Below are 22,499 nucleotides of genomic sequence, written 5' to 3'. Positions count from 1 at the left end.
AGGTTTTGGGAGTAGTAGGTGTAGAGTGGGTGGTGGTAGTAGGTATAGTGGAGGTGATAGGTGGAGTGGGTGAGGAGTAGTGGAGGTGTGTAGTGGTAGTGGTATTTACATTTACAATTTACATTAACACCAAGGTTACTAAATTTAATCTACTACTAGAACATCAATTAATGCATGGTACCGTGCAATAATATGCTCTTATTGTTCCCCTAAATAGTCATCTTTCACATGTTATGCGCATTTACAATATTGAACCACACAATAATCTACAAGGGCAATGCAAATTTTTACTCAATTGAGGGACATTAAAATAGCATATAACCATAGAAATTCATTTATGAATGTTAAAAAAGAAGAAGAAGCATACTTTGCAATGTAGATCAAACTATATTATATTTCACATACAAATCACAGATGACCTTTAAGAAAAGGAAAATATACCTATCAGCAAAGCAAGTTTGACATTCATAATGCATTAACAAGTTTATGCATTAAAGTTCATTAAGTAAAGCAGAAGTAAATTGAACAATAACTGACTGCATCCAAAGCTCAGTGTTTTCAACTTCATCATCCTCGCCTTCATCCTCGTCCCCCGGATACCCATCTTCCGATGATGACATCGCATCCCTTGCTTTCCTGCCTACCACTTCGTTTCCTTCAATCAGTAAAACAAGGCTCTCCATATAGCTATCGACATAATATGAGTCTTTTGTGCCACACATCATCCCAATATTCGTACTTGCTTTAGTCCCACAATTATACGAAACTAGTTCTCCACCTTTAGCCGCCAAGAGTACATCACCATTTCTCCGACAACCCAATACCATCCCTAACCCTCCCTCCAAGTCAATATTAAACAAATTACTCCAAGACTCCGCAACACCATATTCTTTCATAACCCAAATGGAGCAATTACTAGTCCATATCCGCTTATCATAGTGAAAGATCGAAAGAGAATCCCCAAATACAGCAGCAGACATGTTCATCGGAGACATAGACACCAAACTTTCAGGAATTCTCAAATCACCAAATTCCTCACTACCCATATCAAAAGACATAATCAAACTCCGAAAACTTCTATCCCTATTTTTCACAGTCAACTTGTAAGCTACCCAATGGACCGACCCATTGAGAAAAGCTTGTGTCCAGAAATTTTCAGTGACACAATATGGAACAGTGGTCTTCACATCTCTCCAACAACCCGATCGAATTGTGAAAACTTCAACCTCAGGAGGAACTATATACCCATCATCCCCTTGAGCATAAGCAACCCTAACAACCTTATGATCATTAGTCTTAGAATCAAACCCAAAACCAAGAACAAACATAAAGGGTCCACTACAAGCAAACGTAAATCGAGGAATTGGAAGAGTCAATGACCTCCGAATCGAAGGGTTCCAAAGAACAATGGTATCAGTGTAGCCAAACAGATCATCAGACAAACACAAGAGACCTTTAACAAAACCCACAACCCTGAAGTAAAATCTGGAGTGTCCAAGAAACGGGAATTCGATTTGGGCGTTTAAATCATCGAATGATTGATTATCGGAGTGAACAGAGTAGATCTCTTTTCTGTGAAGCTTAGAGTAGTGTCTAACGAGTGTGTGATTGTGAGGAGTAGAGGTTGTTTGAGTGATGAGGTGTTTGGTGATGAAATCAGGGGTTGTGATGAGAGACATCCATGTTTTGGAAACGCACCTGAAACGAAGGAGGGACTTCACTGGAAGCCTTTTGAGGATCTCGGTGGTCACTTCGATAGGAAGATAGTCAGACATGGTAGAGATTTCAGGAGCTTTTCGAGAGAGAGAGAGAGAGATAGAGGGCGGTAATTTGCAAACCCTGATATATAGGATTGATTTTGGAAGTTAAATAAAAATTAGCATTAACTTTTAATTCATTTTGAATTATATTATTTAAATTACACTAATAGTCCCTCTAGTTTGGGACTTATGTCATTTTAATATCTAATTTTTTAATTGTGATACATTTGACCTTAAATTTTGAATCTTGTTCCAAATAAAGACAATTGAAAATATCATTAGATTTTTCAAGAGTAAAATCATCAATTTGATAAAATATAAACTAATTTAACAAAAATAAATATCAAACAAATATTTTTGAATTTTTAAATATTATTTCTACCCACTAAAAATAAAATTATGTAAAATTGATAAATCTTTTAGATATTTATTTATTTATTTACCAAATTAATTTTTATTATATGTTTGGATGATGATCATGTAAAATTAACTTTTAAAAATTAATCATGTAATTTTAATCAATTTTATATAATTTTATTATTGGTGGATAAAAATAATTTTTAAAAAATAAAAAATATTTTTTTGACATTTATTTTTGTCAAATTAGTTTATATTTTATTAAATTGACGATTTTAGCCTTGAAATTAAACAATGGTATCTTTAATTGTCTTTATTTGCAATAAGATTCAAAATTCAGGATCAAATGTGTCACAATTAAAAAGTCAGAGACTAAAATGACACAAGTCTCAAACTATAGAGACTGTTAGTATAATTTGTCATATTATTTTTTTATATATAAAATGATAAAAAAAAATCAAAAAAATTTAAAAAATTAACTTTTAATCAACTTTCAAGTCACTCCATAATTAGGGGTGTAATTTTGGCCCGACCCGGCCCATGTCGGGCCTTGCGAGCTCCTGTCAAAAATTGGACCGGGCCGGGTCGGCCCACGGGTCAGAAAACTAGGCCCAAACCCAAGACTAGACCTAGGGATATTCGGGCTTTTGGGCGGGCCAGTGGGCCGGGCCTTAAGTCGAGCCCATGGGCACGGGCTTTGGGCAGGCCTAAACAATTTTTCAATTTTTTTCGCCAAAATTTTATTATTTTTCATTAAAAATAACATTGGGCATCAGGTGGCCCGGGCCGACCCGGGCCGGGCTTCAAAACGATGGCCTAGGCCCAGGCCCAAGGCCTTGGGTTGGGCTCGGTCTCAGGCCTTAACGGACCGGGCCCACCTCGGGCCGCCCGCGGGCCACGGGCCAAAATTACACCCCTATACATAGTCTCAAATACAGAGAGATGACCTTGCAATGCAATGCAATTTGCCAATGAAGATGGTTCCGTTTGAGAAGTTTACTATTTTAGGTTCGTTTGACATGTTTTTTGGGTTAAAATAGTTATATAAGATAAAATAAGTTATTTTAGTTCAATAAAATAAAATATTACATTCAATTTTATAATCATTTTATTTTTCTCTTACAAAAGTTAAAAAAACTAAAAAAAATTTATCTCAAATGAAACTTTTTAACTCCGGACTAAAATAGTCAAAAAATCAAAAAGACGAAAAGTTAATCTACATCCCAAACGAGCTCTAATTAGTTATTTAATTTTTGCTTATTTTAATAAGTTAAAATATTTATATTTAATAAAAAAATAAATTTTTTTATAATTAAATGTGATATTTATGAGAATAAATAAAATTATTATAAATTTAATATAAAATTTTGTCTTATTAATTATTTTAATTTATTGGGTAAACTTCACTTTACCCCTTGTGGTTTGGGCCGGATGCAATTTACCCCTGACATTTGGAAATCACCACATAATTCTCACATGGTTTTTGAACCAAAGTACGCCATCAGTTTTTCCATCTATATTAACGGAATGTGAGGCTCACCCGCCTAGAAGAGAGTAAATTGATTCTTAAAACTAAATTACCCCTCATTCACCTTCAAATTTACAAAATATACCATTCTTCTTCCTTCTTTCTTTACTGTTTCTCTCTCTATTGTGGGTTGAAGATGAGGTTTGGAAGCTTGTAATTTAGGAAAATTGGAGTGTTTGGGGAGAAAATGGTGACAATGGAGAAATAATGAAATCAAAGCTACTCTTTAAGAGGTTTTACATTGATATATACATATAGTTACAATTTTTGGTCTCTATAACAACGCCACCACAGCGATGGCGTCCCTACGTCTCACCTTCTTTGTTAATCTGGGTTTTCGATCTCCACCCACGTGTAGAACTCGGTCTTCAAAGTCATCATCATCATCACCAACTCTCAATCTCAAATCCAACACTTAAAATCAAAGAAACCAATCAAAATGACACTCACTGATCACAAACTCAGTTTCGACCTGAATCTCACTGTCAAAGCCTCAATTGCTGCTGTTCAGATGAAGCCACCGGCGTTGCAGCTATGGTAGGTTGTAGGCTTGAATTCAATTTGATTGTAATTGGGTTATTAAATATAATGAAAAATTTATTTGGGTCAAATTATGGTCAGATTCAGTGTGTATATATATATATATATATTTGGGTCAAATTCAATCTGATAGTATATATATGTATATATATAATGTAATATGTGAAAAATGTTGAGTTTTCTAGTGTTTTGCATCAATCAAAATTTTTTGAAATTGAAATTTGTTAAAGTTGGCAGAAGAAAGAAAATATGTGTATATATATCTATACATATGTGCAGGTTCAATTCAAAAGAAATAAGAAAGAAAGAAAATAGGTGTATATATATATATATATATATATATATGCATGTTTACTTTAAAAGAGAGAAGAGGAAGAAGACAGGGACATAAAGGTAAATTTATACATTCTGTTAACAGAAGTTAGTGTGCGTTTTAGTTCACAAATCACATAGGAATTATGTGATGATTTTTGAATGTCAGGAGAATAAACCACACCCGGTACAAATTACAAGAGATTAAGTGTAGTTTGTCCTAATTTATTTTATAAATTTTTCCTCAAAATGTTAAAAAAACAAATAAATAAAAACCTTTGCCACACAAAGTCACATCAAATGACTATGGGCAGGTAAGATAAAAGGAGGTATAACTTGTTTGGCATTTTCTATATTATTTATTTATTTTTAATTATATTATTTCTTTATTTTTTATTTTTTTATATAAAATATTAAAAAGTATATTTATTTATTGAGTCATAATTAAACAAATAAAAAATTATAATTAAATATTATATAAATATAATTATAAATTTTAAAATAATATTATAATTAAAAATGATGTAATTAATGATAAGAAATGTTTATAATAGAATTTCCGATTGAAATAGACAAGACAACGACGCTATTTGATTCATAACGATAAAATACAATCTGGGGCGGACAATCAGGCCCCATCACATAAAATAAAATAAACCTTTAAGGTTGGACTTTTTCTCAATATAGGCCCGTTTGGTACACTTGGGTATTATTTTCTTTTTGCATTTTTTTAAATAAAAATTTTAATAATTAATTTTCAAACATAGTCTTGTTGTGAGGAGTTTTAGAGTTTTTTCTAAATTTTTTTTTTATGATTTGTTGGCTTTTTGGCTTTTTGAAGGGTATTTTTGTGAATGTGAGCGTGCCAGTAAGGATCAATCAGTCCTTACAGAAATTGTGATTGCCAACCAATTATCAGACAATTGTGTTTTAGTTCTTTTCAGCCTCAATGAAGAGGACTTTTACTGGTTGCTTGACTTAGGAGAAATTAAGAGAAATAACAGTAATATGAAGAACAATTGAAGTATTTCATAAAAATGAACACTTACAATGGTCCAAACTCAGCCTCGGAGAGGTTTACAACAGCAATCTACTTGAATCTACTTGAAGCTACTCCTATGAATCGAAGTGCAGTGCGGGTATTTAAAGTGCAGGTATTTAAAGAACATGTATTTAAAGACTGGAAATGTAAAAGACTGGAAAAGAAAATATATGAAGTAAATGACTGATTTGTATGATCTGAGTCCGTCCTCTTTTTCTGGGGGCTGCCCTGCTATTTATACTCGTCAGTGATGACCTTCGAACTGCACTTCGAACCGTCGAACTGCTCCTTCATGATCGCTGATCATGCTTCCTTACAAGTAGCTCCATTACGCCATTATTGGCAGTTGAGCTTCCCTCTTGTACTTGAATTTGAATATGAGTAACCGTTGAAGATATGTCATCTTGCATCCCGTTATTGATCTAGTGTTACTCAAATCATGTGAGGACCAATATTTATTGCCACGTGTACGATCAGGATTAAAGGTTTGAATAACCTTCCTTTATTACCCTTACTCTGCCACGTGTCGAACTGTAACTGGCTTTTACAAAATATGTAGCCAACATTACCCCCCGCACTAATATACCCAATACTTGGTGATATTAGTGGATTACAGTTTTCCCGCGCCTCTAGAACGTGTATGGAGTCCAAATTTTGGAAACACAACCATCATCCATTTGGTGATCATTTGCATTAACTCGTCGGACATCCCAATACCTTAGTATTCGAACAGGCTATGGCTGCATCAACTTCCCTTACTACTGATCAAGCATATGAAGAGCCTTTGAGTGATGTTATTCCCCCTCGAAAGAACCTCCACGCATTCATTAGCCACCTTTACCCGCCCTTCTCTATTCAGGTAATGGAGGCTTTTGCAGATTATAAACCTTTGGACTACGAACACATTGCCTTTAATCCCTTGGTTTACAAACTTACAGATACAAAGAGTTCTTCCCCTAAGCTCCCTTTGTATTTTGACCGAACTACTCTCAAGCCTTTGCTTCGACAAGTTACAAATATGGATTTAGGAAACTCTTCTTCACAGACCTCTGCATGGGATGAAACTGTAACCTCTTCACCCCCTGGGGCTTCTGGCTGGACAAGCTGGTCAACTCCTGAGACTTATGATTTAAGGGAGCGAATCAATCACCATTTTGTTGAGTTCACTGACCCCTTGGAGTTTCCCTCCTACGCTCGAAGCTCAGTGGTCTACCCTTACGTGCCCATTGACCTTCGACGTAGCTTGGAAGAGACTCTGCTTGTGGCTTGGTATACTTCTTCCATGCCTACAAAGATAATGCACCCTGCCCGGCGTCCAGAAGAAGCACAAGGGTACACCCCTTCATTCTTAGCCAAGAAGGCGAAGATTTGTTCTTCTGATTGGCTTGATTACATTAATGCCTTTGTTCCTCCTGCTTCCGTGCCATCTCCCATGATAGAGGCATCCACACCCTCTTCTGCATCTTCTGAGATAGAGACATCTACTCCCTCCCCTTTGTCTTCTGAAGCAGAGCCATCTACTCTTTTCCCATCTTCCGAAGCAGGATCATCTTCTCCTTCTTCTTCTCCCATTCTTTCCTGGACAGAGAAACTAAGACTTGCCCTTCCAATGGACAAAGTTTTTCCATCTTACCAACCTCCGTCACCCCCTTCTCCAGCCGAGCGAAAGCAAGCTCAACTTTTGCTCGCGGCTTTCTCCCACCTGCCCTTCAATGTTCTTGAGGATGACATTCCTCTTAAGAGCTTTCAATGGGCTTGTGATGTCCTGACTAGAGGTCATGTCCTCAACCCTCTTGCCCAAGCAGAGCTTCATTTGTTTTTGGACCAACTCCCAGTGCTCCTCTACTGGCATCGGAATTCTAAGATCACCATCCAAAATCTGGATCAACTTTTATCTCTCCGAATTCATGCCCAGTATGAAGCAGAGAATTTTATCGAAGAGTTCGATGACTTCAGGAATAAAGATTCTGCGTACTGGGATGATTTGGTTATAGATGAATTGGAACAAAAATCGAGGGAAGAGGCTTTCGAAACAAAGGCTGAAGAACTTTATTATGAAGTTAGAGCTCATCAGCTTATGCAGCCAACTTTAGAAGAGATAGAAGAAATAATAAAGAAAGAACAGAAATTTATTGACCATTGCTGGACAAAATTTCATGACCTTGTTATTTATTCTATTCCTTATTTTTATGAGCTTGAATTTGTACCCAGATAGGGTCACTTAATGTAATCGTCGTGGCTTTAATATAAACAAAGTCTTTCTGTACTCAACACTGTTTGACTCTGTTTCCTTTTATCTCTAACAGCTAACTCATAACTTCGAATTGAACAATCTCATCCTTCGAGTCAATTGTTTAATGAAGTACTAAAAGAACCAACATGTCTTATTCCAATTTATGGAGTAAAATTGACAATTCTGGCCGATATCGTCTGGAATTAATGCTTTAAATTTTAACAATATTACTCCTCAAAACCAATTACAACCAACATATGGTCATGGTTAATATAATCAATCAATTCCAAATTGACCATTTTTTCTTTCGAAGAGTAATATGTTTAAAAAACCAACAATTGGTTCTGATGCTTTGAACAGTGTTTCTCATACTCAGAGAATATTAGGGTTTGCTCCGAAGGTCGTTACTTTGATTCATAATCCCTAAACAGGTCTTTAAACCCTTTGAAATAGACCAATAATCAAGCAATTTAGCACCTTTACGCATATAATAGGCTTCGAAGCCGGCTTATGTATTTCGAAGCCGTTGTTATTTAATTTTTTGGCGCCAACATCTTGTCTTCGAAGCCAAATATTTCATTTTGAAGCTGGCCCCAATCCCCGGAATAAGCTCTTCCCTCCAAAATTATCAATATTGGAAGAAATTCCTCGCATTCGTACTTTTAGTACTTAACGACTTACGGGGTATAATTTCGGACACAAAGGTTTTAAAACCCTCTCGTTTCGTGTTCCGAAATCTCTTGCCTTTTACAAAACCCTTCTCTCTACTGGTTTTTCTGATCTTCTTTGCTCTTCTTTTGCTTACTACCAATGGATCCCTCCCCTCTAAAAGTATTTGCTGGCGACCATATCAGCCCTACCATGGCTTTGAAATATTGTATCGATGAAGAAATCAACAAGCTGACATCTGGTGAGTCAAGTAACATCGATGGTCGTCTTTTCGTTCCTCGCCACAGCAACAAACAGGAGTACGTCCTAGGTCCTATCTTCCGGGAGGCTCCTGCTCAACTCCCAGCTCTGTACCCTCGTTTGGAGGACCATTTCCTTCTCTACGAAGGAAGGCTTGATTGGGGAAATTGGAAGGTAAATCGTCCACATCGTTGCTGGCCGACATTGAGGACTGAATGGGAAGAATGGTATGACAGAGTGGTGCCTGCGAGAGAAGATGACCTGCAAGAGCTTTATATCCTCGATGCCCTTCGACTTTCCAGGTTCATTATTCCTGAAGACCCTTTTTTGATTCCTGCTGCCTTATGTTTTTGGAATATGGCTTTCAATTTCTTCCAGTTTCGGTGCGGTATGATGGCCCCCACCGTTCTTGATATTTGCCATCTCCTAGGGCTTTTACCCCATGGTTCTCCTTTTACTCCCAACTATCCAGACCTTCCTGTCAAATTTTCTCTTCCAGCCCTAAGCTCTTCTTATAGTGACTTCGTAAAGGCTGAAAATAAGAGAGAAGGTCCTGTGCGGGACAGAGAACTCTTCTCTTTCATATTATACTGGTTATGCAAATTCCTCTTTTGCACCTCATCTCAGAGGATTATGCCTGAGTTTGCTCCATTTGCGAAGGCACTCGTCTTGAAGAAACATATCGCTCTTGCTCCTTATCTTCTAGGTCATGTCTACAGAACCTGCTCCCAATTTTGCGAAAAACCCCTCGATGCTAACCAAGGAGGTCCCCTCTGGGTGCTCCAACTCTGGCTCTTTGCTTATTTCACTGACCTACATCCCAAGTGTTTAGGATTCCTTGTTCAGGATCCTAGTACTTACGGGGAAAAATATGCCAGGATTGCCCTTTACCCTGCTTCCTTTGCTTATTACTTTACCTTCTTTTATCAACTTCCTATCTCTCCATCTGCTTCCTTCTTTTGTCCTTTCGAAGCCAATAGAGGGCCAACCTGGCTACAATCTTTTCTGGCTGATAAGGAATGTTCCACTTCTCCCCACAAAGATATGTGGGCCTCTATATTATTACCAAGGGAGCTGTTCATTGGCACTCTGAACCCTCGAGCCTATAAATGCATATCTGAGGTATACTGCCCTTCTCAATTTGCAAGGCAATTTGGGCTCTCTCAAGGGATACATGTTCCTCTTTGCAGTCTCTCAAATGTCCATCTCACTGCCAGGGATTTGAGAATACCCAAATCCAAGCCAGAGGCAACAGTACTCAGACTGCTGAAGGAATTGAGTGAATTCCAATTTATCCCCTTTCGCCCCTTTGGCTCAGTTTTAAAAAGGTTTAAGAACTGGTGGACAGCCAATATGGAAGTGCGCCTCTCTGTACACCCTCATGATTTGTTGGTGGGGTTGGGATTGCCTTCGAAGGATAAGTCAACAACAGCCCAGAACACTTCTCCCCCTCCTGAAGTTGTCACCACCACTCCTGCCACTTTACCCCTTCCAGCTAGGGTTACTAGAGCTGCTTCGAAGAAGGGTGAGTATCTTCAAGTTCTTCTCCTCCCCTTTTATTTCTGAATCTTTTGTTGGTTTCCTTATACTCATGCTTTTGGTGTAGGGTCTCCACAAGAAGAATCTCCCAAGAGAGCCGAGACTTTAGCTATTCCCAAGAAGAAACAACAACAAAAAACAAAAAGGAGACTAGTCCTTCCTCCTGAAGTACCTGAATCTCTTGAAGAAGAAAGAGAGGTTGAGCCAGAGAAGGAAGTGCCCTTACAAAGAACAAAGAGACAAAAGGTAGCTGTTTCTTCATCTGATGCCATTGAAAATCCTGTTAGCGAGGCAACCACCATAATAGCGGAGAAAGAACTTATCTCTGGAGAGTCTGAACCCCGATCTGAAGAAGGGGAGGTTGGAAAAGAATTGGTTGTATCTCTGCCAAGGGAGAAGAGAAAGAAAATGACTGTTCCTGTCACTGACCATGTTGAGGACTCTACTCATAAAGCAGCTGCCAAGGCAGTCGAACAAGAACATTCCAAGGCAATCGTTGTATTTGAGAGGGCCAAGAAGAGATGGCAAGAGCAAATGCTAAGAGAGGAAGCTGCTACTGCCGAAGCAACACAAGGGGAAATGGTAAGAAGGCAGCAGACTGCTGGACATTACTCTCTCCGCAGTTCTCCCATCAGTACTAGCGCCTCTGGAACAAGTAATTTCTTTCATACCTCTGCTGTTTTTTACTTTGTCAGCTTGTGGTATTGAAGTTTAACATTGTTCTGCATTTCTTCCTTTTGCAGCGACAACTACTGCACTCACCTTTCCAATGAGACCTTCCTCAATTTCGGTTGAGGTTGACCAAATGCAGAATGTCAGGGTTGTTCGAGTCGTACTTCCACTTCCAAAGCCTATATTTGTCATACCTTCTTTAAACTTCAGTATTCCTGCATCTCTTTTTCTTGGATTAAAGCCATACCTCCATTTTTTGGCTCGTGACCTACCTCAGTCTACTTTTCCTTCGAGCCTTGCTCTTTTTCCGTCCTTTACAGAAACTCCAACTGCTACTCCATTCCCAATGGCAGTTGATTCTTCCACAGAGGACACTGGTAGCCCTTCAATTCATGGTTCATCACCAATGCCCACTTCCAGCCCCTCTTCTCTTGATTTGCTGGTGGCCAAGACCATAGAGGCTGCCAAAGATGCTCCATCTGTTTCTCCCATCCCCATGCAGCCTTTTGTGTCTTCCACCACAACACTCTCTATGCCCTTCATGTCAAGGGACGAGGTAGATATCTTTGAAGGAAGACTAGCTAGTCTCTTCGACATACTTTCTACCTCTCCCACCTCTACTGCTGAAGCTGAGCCATTAGCCTTGGCTGACTCCCTATTGGAAATCTTCGAGAGTTCTCCTTCCTCCAACAACAAGCCTTTTGTACCTTCAGTAGATTTGGACACATGCTTGCAACTGTTGACTTCCTTTTCAAGGATCCCCTTCGAGGCTCTACAAAGGCCTATCATCAGGAATGGGTTCCTTCAATGCTGTAACATTGCTGAGCAGTCTGCCATGAGTGTCTCAAGTCATCTATCTCAGGCTGCAGCTACTATTGATTTTTATCTCAACATTTGCCATGCTGCTAAGGCTGCGGATGATAAGCTGGCTAAGGACCAGAGTTTTGTTTCTCAAGTGCATACTGAAGTATCAACTCTGAAAGAACAACACTCTTCTGCCTCCCACTTTCGAGTCCAACTTCTGGAGAAGAAAGCTCAGCTCGAAGAGGAGTTAGCCGCAGTAAACCAAGCCTTGGTTCGAACTGATAAGAAACTGCACATCACCAATCAAGGGCTGGCTGATCGAAAAGAAGACATGGCTGTAGCTATTCAATTATTTCATTCCCTTAGCAATAGGAAAGCTATTGTACAAAAACAATTAAAGCATTGTAATGATTTTTGGGCTAATTTGTGGCACAATGTACTTGATTCTTTATGAAAGCACAATATTTTGAATATCATTTGAACAAGCTTGTGTTTTTGCATATGGTGTTCACTCTATCCCTTGTGTTTCCCAAATGGTTGGAAAATAAGGTTTTAAATATCTGCCATTAATCTTTTTGGGATGTACATAACCATTCAAATTTCTTAAATGGTATGCTCCAAAAGGCAGAACCCTATGAATTTGATATGGTCCTTCCCAGTTAGGTGACCATTTGCCAAACTTATGGCTTTTAATCCCAATTGGGAGTATTGTCTTCCATACCAAATCACCTTCATCAAAGCCAATGTGTTTGACTTTCTTATTATAATTCTTGGCTGCTTTCTTCTTTTGGAAAAGAATGCTATTTAATGCCAAAATTCTGGCTTCATCTATGCCTTCTAATTCTAAGCACATACTTTGATGGTATTGTTCAGGATTCAATTGATCTTGACATCTTACTCTTAAAGATTTAACATTAATCTCTACTGATAAGACTGCATCATGTCCATACACCAAGGCATAGGGAGTGACTCCTATGCTTGACCTCGGTGAAGTTCTATATGCCCACAGAACATCCAATAATAGGTTATGCCAATCCCTAGGATTGTCATCCACAACCTTTTGTATTCCTTTTTTCAAGGACTTATTGGATGACTCAGCTTGACCATTAGCTTGTGCATAATAGGGTGTGGAATTAACAAGACTAATTCCAAATTCTGCCACAAAAGACTTCACCATCTTCCCATCAAACACAGTTCCATTATCAACTGTTATGGTTTGCGGGATGCCAAATCTATGGATCAAATCTTTAATAAAACCAATAACCTCTGTTTGGTCTACAGCCTTGTATGGCTTAGCTTCGACCCATTTAGTGAAGTAGTCAGTAGCCACTAGAATGAAACAATGATGTTTCGAAGAAGGTGGGTGTATTTTTCCCATCATATCCATGGCCCACCCTCTGAATGGCCAAGGCTTTACTACTGCATGTAGGTCAGTTATGGGCACGTGCCTTATTGTGCCATGCTTTTGACATGCCTGACACCCCTTTGCATATTCTATGCAGTCTTTAAGGATGGTTGACCAATAATAGGAATGCCTTCGAAGCAACCACCTCATTTTTACACCAGGTTGGTGAGCACCACAGATACCTTCATGGACCTCAGCCATGGCTGTTAGCGCTTCTTTCGGGCCTAGACATTCTAACAATAAGCCATCTCCCCCCCTTTTGTAGAGAGCATTACCATATATCATATATTGCATAGACTGCAATTTGACTTTTCTACTGGCCTTCGAAGATGGACCAGCCAAGTACTGCATTATTGGATGCCTCCAATCTTGTTCTTGTAAGTCATTATGATTGACTTCCAAGATCACATTCCTTTTATTCAAAGGTTGTATTAATCTCTGATATGTTGTTTGGCTTATGTCCCTTTGTGTATTATCCCTTCTCTTGAAGTTCGAAGCTTTCTGAGCCACATCATTGGCTCTATTGTTCAAGAATCTTGGGACATGGGTTACATTTGCTATTTGAAACTGAGAAAGCAAATGTAATGCAACAACATAATATGGCAAGATACTTATGCTTTGACACTTGAAAATTCCTTTCACTTGGTTAACCACCAATTGAGAATCTCCGAATATGTCAACTGCATGTACTTGTAATCCAATAAGAATCTCTAGTCCTACAATTAAGGCTTCATATTCAGCCTAGTTATTGGAACAGGTAGCTTCATCCACTCTAAAACCATGGGTAGTTTCTGTCCCTTGTGGAGACTTGATTACAATACCAATTCCAATTAAGCCATTGGCTTTCGACCCGTCGAACCACATTTGCCATGGCTCAACACTGGCCATACCAAGTTCCATTACTTCTTGGCTCTCTGTTTGAGATGGATGGTCTGCTAGAAAATTGGCTAAAACTTGCCCTTTTACTGCCCTCTGAGGGACATATTCTAAATGAAATTCTGATAAGGCTAGTATCCACTTGCCAATTCTTCCCCTCAACATAGGTCTAGATAACATGTATTTAACCAAATTTGTGGTTGCAATTACCAAGACAGTTGTAGGTAAAAGATAGTATCTCAATTTCATTGCAGCAAAATACAAAGCAAGGCACAGCTTTTCAACAGCTGAGTATTTACATTCACAAGAATTTAAAAACCTACTAAGGTAATAAACAGCTTGCTCCTTGCCTTCTTCATTGTCTTGGGCCAAGAAAGCTCCCAATGAATCTTCTGCTGCAGCTATGTACAACTTCAAGGGGTTGTTACCCTTTAGTGGCATCAGCACTGGAGGGTTGGCCAAGTAGGCCTTGATACCTTCGAAAGCAATTTGATGCTCTGCTGTCCACATAAATTCCTCTTCATCTTTTAGCCTTAACACGGAAGAAAATACTTTAGTTTTCCCTGCAGTGTTAGAAATGAACCTTCGAAGAAAGTTAACCTGCCCAAGGAACCTTTGTAATTCTTTCTTACTTGATGGGGGTTTGGCTTCAATGATTGCTTTGGCTTTATTCTGATCAATCTGTATTCCCTTCTTGTGAACAACATAGCCCAAGAAATTTCCAGATGATACACCAAAAGCACATTTAAGAGGATTGAGCTTCAACTTGAACTTCCTCATCCTTTCAAAGGCTGCTTCTAAGTGAAGCAGGTGTTCCTCCATGGACTGGGATTTCACTACAATGTCGTCAATATAACATTCTAAATACCCTCCAATGAGGTCATGAAAAATGGTGTTCATAGCCCTCTGGTATGTAGCTCCAGCATTCTTCAGGCCAAATGGCATCTTAACCCATTCGAAGGTGCCAATATTTCCAGGACATCTGAATGCTGTCTTATGGACATCCTCCTCTGCAATGCAGATTTGATTATAACCAGAGTGTCCATCCATCATTGATAAAACTTGATGCCCTGCTGAACTATCTACTAGCAAATCTACTATGGGCATAGGGTACTCATCTTTTGGAGTTGCTAGATTCAAATTTCTGAAATCGATGCATACCCTCATTTTACCGTTCTTCTTGACTACAGGCACAATATTATATAGCCATTCAACATACCTGGCTGTCCTAATAAAACCTGCCTTGAGTAGTTTGAGGATCTCTTCCTTGACCTTCTGAATTACTTCTGGACTCATCCTTCTTGGTTTCTGCTTATATGGCTTGAAGTTAGGCTTCATAGGGAGCCTATGTTCCACTAATGACCTGTCCAATCCTGGTAGTTCATTATAAGACCATGCAAAGCAATCTTTGTATTTCTTCAGAACAGCCAATAGCTGGTTTCTGTCCAGAGCATTCAAACAAGCACTTACATAAGTGGGCTGTTGTACAGAACCTTCCCCTAGATTTACTTCTTCTAAAGGGTCTTGTGCATGAGAACTCCCTCTGGTTTCTGCTACCTTTGAAGTGATCTTTAAGCTTGGTTCTGCCCCCAGGTTCTTCAATTCAATGTCTCTGCCCTCCTCCTCATAGACAAAATCTGTCCACAAGGCTTCCTCTTCCTGTATCTCCTGGACTTTTGTTTCAATGTCCAAGGCACAGTACTTACCAAGAGTCAAGACTCTAGCCTGTTGCTGCTGCTGTTTGCAGCCAATTATCATGGCCTCTCTCTCTTGCTCCTGAACTTTCTGGACTATTGCTTTTATATCCAATGCTGAAAATTTAATCAAAGCGAAGGATCTGGCTTCCTGTGGTTCCTCTCTTTGCCTATAACCAGGCATCATTGTCATCTCTAAGGACAACCTCTTCATCAGCACTTTCTTGGACTAAGTGCTTCAGGTGTGTCACCTCCTTATCAGCCGTCACTTCGGCTGAACTGTCATCTTTCATCAGTATACTGAGCGGTGTCACTCCCTCAATATACAATTTAGCCTCCGCAAAGTCTGCACAGGCTATGAAGGGTTGGGGATCTGCATCGATTTCCTCTGTCTCTCCATTGCCTAAAGCCATCATGATTTTCTGATGTAAAGAAGAAGGCACACATTTGTTAGTGTGGATCCAGTCCGTTCCAAGCAAAGCATTATATTTAGCATTACTGTCGATCACGAAGAATGCTGTCATGCAATCTCTGGTTCCCACACTTAAATTAATGGGTAGAATCCCCTGAGCCATTTGCTTATCTCCAGCAAAACCAGCAATGGTTGTGCTGGTTGGTATCAACCTGGGATTCTTTTTTCCTAGTTTCTTCAAAGAAGATTTCGGGAGTAGGTTTACTGCTGCCCCATTGCCTATCAGGACTCGGTTCAGCTGTATCCCATCAAAGAAAGCCTTGATGTACAAAGGTTTGACGTGCTGCGTCATCGAATTCGAGGGGTACTCAAATGGATACGATAGATTGATGCTTACCACTTCCTCACTTTCATATTCATCTTCCATCGGGGTAACCATTTCGAAATTATCTTGCACCATACTTGCTTATGAGTCTTCACTAGAGATCTGAACTGGATCAGCTTCCTGCCCCTCTTGATTTTCATCTCCAGCTTGGAATTCCTGTGGTAGTATGTGTACCATGTTCACTGATACTGGGGGAAACGAGCCAAACTGGATGGCTGGCTGTACTTGTTTCTCCTCTTGGTTACTTTGGTCGACTCCCTCAGAAACATCCTGCATGATGCATTCTGGTATTTCATTGCTAACTGATCCCTTCGAAGGATCTTTCTCAACTAGCTCTTCAGTCAGAAACGTTTGTTCAGCCATGAAGGCTTCGAACATCTCTTCTTCCATTATTTCTTTCTTTTGGCTTGTGCCAATCTCTTCTTCCGTCTCACTATCACTCTCCATCAGAGTCTTCTCCAATCCAACTAAACTAGACTTCTCTCTGGCTATTAGTTCGGCATGAACCTTAGCCAATTGTTCTCGGCTGCAGACCACTTTGCTCTGTGGACCCGGCTTTGGAACATGGTCTGACTTTGGGTTCTTCCTTCCTTCCGTTTTGACTGGTGAAGAATTTTCTCCACCCTTCAGATCTTTCTGGTACTGGGTGTACCTGCGCTGAATTTTTCTCATCTGTGATCTTGAGATGACTGGGACCATGCCTGGTTCCCTCGTCTTTGGGTGTTTAAGCAGCACCCAGTTATTCGGAGCCACCATAGGAGGCCTGATCATCCTGCCTTGGTTTACAGCCTCTCCTCGAACAGGCAATTCCCTAGGTTTGTTTTGCATTACAAACCAGTCTGGGACTCCAGTTACCCATGAGCTTGCTGATTCAGATGCTGATCTGCCTTTTTCCACCTTCGAAGCCATCTTCGAAACTGGCCGTGAAGGTAAGTGCTTGGTTTTGTCCTCATGTTTTGAATCTGATTCAGACCTTCGATAAGGGTGACCATTTTCTGTCCTGCATGAAGCTGGTCTAGGGGGCCAATCTCTGGCTTTGATTCCATGAACTGAACCTCTCTCCAGTTTTCTTTCAGAATGGCTACTCTTCATTCTATAATAGTTATGTGGCCTGGATTCATGCAAGAGCTTCTTGCCTTTGTCATGCATTCTGTTCACCACAGGCTCAACCACTGGTGGTCTCTGCCTATCACTAGCCGGATACGGCCTTTTGTTGTAAGCATTGGTTGACTTAGGACGTCTCTGAACATCCCTGTAGTATTGCTTCTCATCAGTTGGAAGCCCCTTCAACCACTTGTAACTGAGTCTGCACCTGGGGCACATTCTCTGCATCACCGCTGCTTCTAAAGAATCATCATCCAGTGATTCTTCATCAGAACGTTCCATCTGGTGCGAGAAACCCTGTTCAATAACTGGTGGGCTTCTAGTATTCTTCTTGATGTTGGTTTGATTAGCAACATGCATCTGCACATTGACTTCCTCCAATTCTGTCAAGGACAAGTTCTGGAAGTCTGATGTAATGACATTGGCTGTTGCCTCTCCAACTTCTGGAAAGGGATCACTGTCAATTCCCATGGCTTTCTCTGTTTTAGCTGAGAACTTCAAACTTCCTTTTCGAATCTGTTCTTGGATCCTGTCTCGAAAAACAATGCAGTTTTTAGTCGAGTGAGACCAAGAATTATGCCATTTACAGTATACTTTTCCTTTCAGTTCATCTGGAGATGGTAGTTTTACTCCTTTAGGTAACTTAAGGAAATTAGCCGCGAGCAAATGATCAAAGATGTCATCTGCTTTTGTTAAATCGAAAGAGTATTTTCTGTGAAAGTCTTTCTTTTTAAACTGCTGGTCTATAGTGGTATCCTTATGAATTAATGCTTCACAGATTACAGGTTCTTTGCCTACAATCTCTGCTGCATCTATTTCATAATTAGGATCTCTATAATATGTCTTATATGATGCATTATTTCGATCTTGTTCCTCTTCTAATAATGCTTCATATCGAGACACCTTATAGGTCAGTTCGACCAAATCTCTGAATTCGGTTGAATCAAACTTCTTTCGAAGCCTGAATTCTAAACCATTTTGAGCCAATCTGACGAATTCTGGCTCTGGCCGGATGACTCTACATTTATTTCGAGCCCTTTTAAATCTGGCAACAAACTGAGTAGCCTTTTCTTCAGGCCTTTGGCTCAATCTAGCCAAATCTGCCATAGATACTTCTGGCTCTGATTGGAAGAATTGGGCATGAAATGCCTCTTCCATTTGTTGCCAATTTTGAATGGAGCCAGGTGTAAGGTTGATGTACCATACAAATGCTCCCCCCGTTAGGGAATTTGGAAATAATCTTAGTTTCATATAGTCATGGTTAGTGAATTCACCGCATTGAGCAGCAAACCTAGCAATATGTTCTATCGTTGATTGATTTCCAGTCCCATAAAAAAGGGTAAAATCTGGTATCCTGAATCCCCTTGGGTATTCATGTACCCTATCTACCCATTCTGGGTATGGTTTTCTGTATATAGGAGTCTGGACCCCCCGAGCTATTGGTCCACATATCTCCCTAACAATATCAGCAATCTGGTCTCTAGGGACCATATTTTGTGCCTGCTGAACCACTATTGGAGGGGCAAACACAGGATTTGGTGGACAAACTTGTGCTTGTGGTCCTCTTGGTCCATAAGGTGGTAAATTTGGGGCTGGTTGTCCTTGCGGTGCAGGTTGCTGTTGAGGGTATGAGTAACCCCTTTGAGCATGACCTGCGAAAGGACCTGCAAAAGGTGCTGGAACAGGTGTTGTGTCTCTGCCATTTGTAGGAAAACCCTCCAACCCCCCGGGTGTAAATTCGAATAAGGGATTAGTGTACCCCCTTGTGCCAGGTATGGCTTCGAACATGGGATTTGTAACCATTCTTATGCCAGTTTATTGTATTTGGCCAGATCCCCCAACTTGTGTGGCTTCATTATTAAGTACTGAGGCATTTTGGCCTGCTATAGGCCTTGAAATGGGTTCATACCAAGACTGAGGTGATGGTCTTTCAAAGTTTTGGGTACTAGTTTGACCGTTAGAATGTCCATTAACTTGCATAGGCTGTTTTTCTCTAGCCAATCTTTGTTGGGGGACATTTACAACTTCCTCCGTGTGTCTTGTGTTTGTTGGTTGGTGGTTATTCATTCGATCCAAAAAGGATGTTGCCCACCTTTCCATTGTGTTCATTAATTGTTGTCCCATGGCATTTACTAAACCATCCCATGGATTTGTTGGTTGAGTAACTGGCACAGTGGATGGTCCAATTCCTTGGTTTCGTCCAATAATATGAACATATGGTTCTTGTCCAAAAGTACTGGTCTGTTCGACCATAGGTTCTGACAATATAGGAGTTTCCACAGGATGTGTTACCACATTATCCTCTGGATTTGGTATTTCTACCTCTCCTTCCACGCCTTCTTCCAAGCGTTCATTTTCTCCTTGTCGTCTTCTTCTAGCCATTTTTAATTAGGTCCCACTGGGCGTGCCAAAAATATATGTTGGCTTTTTGGTTTTTCGAAGGGTATTTTTGTGAATGTGAGCGTGCCAGCAAGGATCAATCAGTCCTTACAGAAATTGTGATTGCCAACCAACTATCAGACGATTGTGTTTTAGTTCTTTTCAGCCTCAATGAAGAGGACTTTTACTGGTGGCTTGACTTAGGAGAAATTAAGAGAAATAACAGTAATATGAAGAACAATTGAAGTATTTCATAAAAATGAACACTTACAATGGTCCAAACTCAGCCTCGGAGAGGTTTACAACAGCAATCTACTTGAATCTACTTGAAGCTACTCCTATGAATCGAAGTGCAGTGCGGGTATTTAAAGTGCAGGTATTTAAAGAACAGGTATTTAAAGACTGGAAATGTAAAAGACTGGAAAAGAAAATATATGAAGTAAATGACTGATTTGTATGATCTGAGTCCGTCCTCTTTTTCTGGGGGCTGCCCTGCTATTTATACTCGTCAGTGATGACCTTCGAACTGCACTTCGAACCGTCGAACTGCTCCTTCATGATCGCTGATCATGCTTCCTTACAAGTAGCTCCATTACGCCATTATTGGCAGTTGAGCTTCCCTCTTGTACTTGAATTTGAATATGAGTAACCGTTGAAGATATGTCATCTTGCATCCCGTTATTGATCTAGTGTTACTCAGATCATGTGAGGACCAATATTTATTGCCACGTGTACGATCAGGATTAAAGGCTTGAATAACCTTCCTTTATTACCCTTACTCTGCCACGTGTCGAACTGTAACTGGCTTTTACAAAATATGTAGCCAACATGATTTGAACTATTTATATTGTATATTTTGCAGAGTATCTTATTAATATAAACAATTAAATTGATCGAATATCCGTAACCCTAATATCCATAACCCTATGATCAAAGCTTAATTATTTTTTGAAATTATTAAAATCACGTTAACCATTTATTTTTCATAAAAAATTATATATATATTTTTTTATGGGACTACATATGTTCAATTAATTTTATTTTTTGTATGGATAATCTATTTAATGAACATTACAATATGAACAGTTTGAATCATTAAAAGAGACTTGGAATAAACCCTCAATAGGCCTCACAATAACTTGTTGTGCCTTACAATAATTTTGAGAAAATTTAAGAGGTTCACAATAAATCTCATTTTGATTAATTACCATTGATTCTATAAGGTTTATATCTATGAAAATAATTAAATTGATTTAATAATCATAATTTTTTATTTTATCGCATTTATTTTTAAAAAAATATACAACAAATATTTTTTAAAATAAATTATTCATTTTTACAAAGATAAATGTGATAAAATAAAAATATTACAATTATCGAATCGATTAAATTTTTTTTTATAAATGATATACTTGAAAAATCTTATAAAATAAACGATTCAAATTATAAAACAATAATGATTGAAACCCCACCCCACAAGACCCTTACAAATCTGGACCACTCATGATGTGGACCCTACACAAACATGGAGAGCTAGGATCACCTTGAGAATGTGGGGGTCATCCTCAAGAATCAGGATCTTCTCCTTAACTTCTCTTCTTAACTCCTTACTTACTGGGCTATTGGGCCCACTTTTGGGACCAATTTTGATAATCCGAATCGTCCCATTTTAAGATTTGTCGAGTATATCATACCTGTAAAAAATCAAATTGATCAGATATTAGAAACTACGTGTTCGGATCATCGAAATAAAAATTATTTTAAAAAAAATTTAATAAATAGTTTGCCAAACACATACTTTCTGATATTCAATCAACTTGATTTTTTACAGGTATGATATACTCAATAAATCTTAAAATGTGAATAGTTTGAATCATCGAAATTAAACTAAAAAATGAGCCTAATGATCTAACAGGTAGAAAGCCAAGGATAAAAGTTAAGGAGGTGATCCTAATTCTATCCCAAAGGGGTCCAAACATATCTCATTATAAAAGCGGGCTTGTTGTCAACTCCACGTGCCTGGACAACAACCTCCAATGGAGGGGCAGCCCAATCTTTTGTACATAGTATTTTTTGGAAAATTGGTTAAAAACTATTTTTTTGATTTTTTAATTTTTTTTTTGAAAAAATAAGTAAAAAAAAGTAGAGAGTTGATATGACTCGAAATAGAAAAGCCAAAAAATGATGTTTAACCCTCTACCCAAAAGAGGCCATAGTATATATCAAGAATAATATAACAGTGGTAGGTATAAAATAAAGTCTTGGGCAAAAGTTTTTGTTTGGTTGTAATTCTTAGAAATTATTTTTAAATGGGTTTTTGTTTGTTTTTATTAAATTTTTTATATTTTAATCAAAATTTTTTATTTTGTAAATATATCAAGATTAGATGAATCTAAAAAATTTAAAAATAACTAAAATATGAAGAAAAAAAAATACTAAGAACAAATGAAAATCGAAAAAAATACACAGTTTTTTTGTTTGAATTTTCATTTATTTTTAGTATTTTGTAAATCTTTTGCCCAATTTGTTTTAAAATTTAGATGCATCT

General features: G+C 38.7%; 1 protein-coding gene across 1 annotated transcript; it reads right to left on the bottom strand.

Moving 5' to 3' along the window:
* Nucleotides 1–311: 311 nt before the first annotated feature.
* LOC114268710 (F-box/kelch-repeat protein At3g23880) lies at nt 312–1,861 on the bottom strand. The gene has a single exon (XM_028209922.2). It carries the CDS (start codon nt 1,773–1,775, stop codon nt 492–494), a length of 1,284 nt encoding a protein of 427 aa, XP_028065723.2. The 5' UTR covers nt 1,776–1,861; the 3' UTR covers nt 312–491.
* Nucleotides 1,862–22,499: the final 20,638 nt, after the last annotated feature.

Source organism: Camellia sinensis, chromosome 8, assembly GCF_055761805.1.
Source record: "Camellia sinensis isolate YWXY chromosome 8, ASM5576180v1, whole genome shotgun sequence".
NCBI lineage: Eukaryota > Viridiplantae > Streptophyta > Magnoliopsida > Ericales > Theaceae > Camellia > Camellia sinensis.
The sequence above is the reverse complement of the archived record's forward strand: the minus strand, read 5'-3'. Positions and strand labels throughout refer to the sequence as shown.

Bases quoted from the DNA above. Each gene is read 5' to 3' on its own strand.
- LOC114268710 (XM_028209922.2), bottom strand. From the start codon at position 1,775: ATGTCTGACTATCTTCCTATCGAAGTGACCACCGAGATCCTCAAAAGG.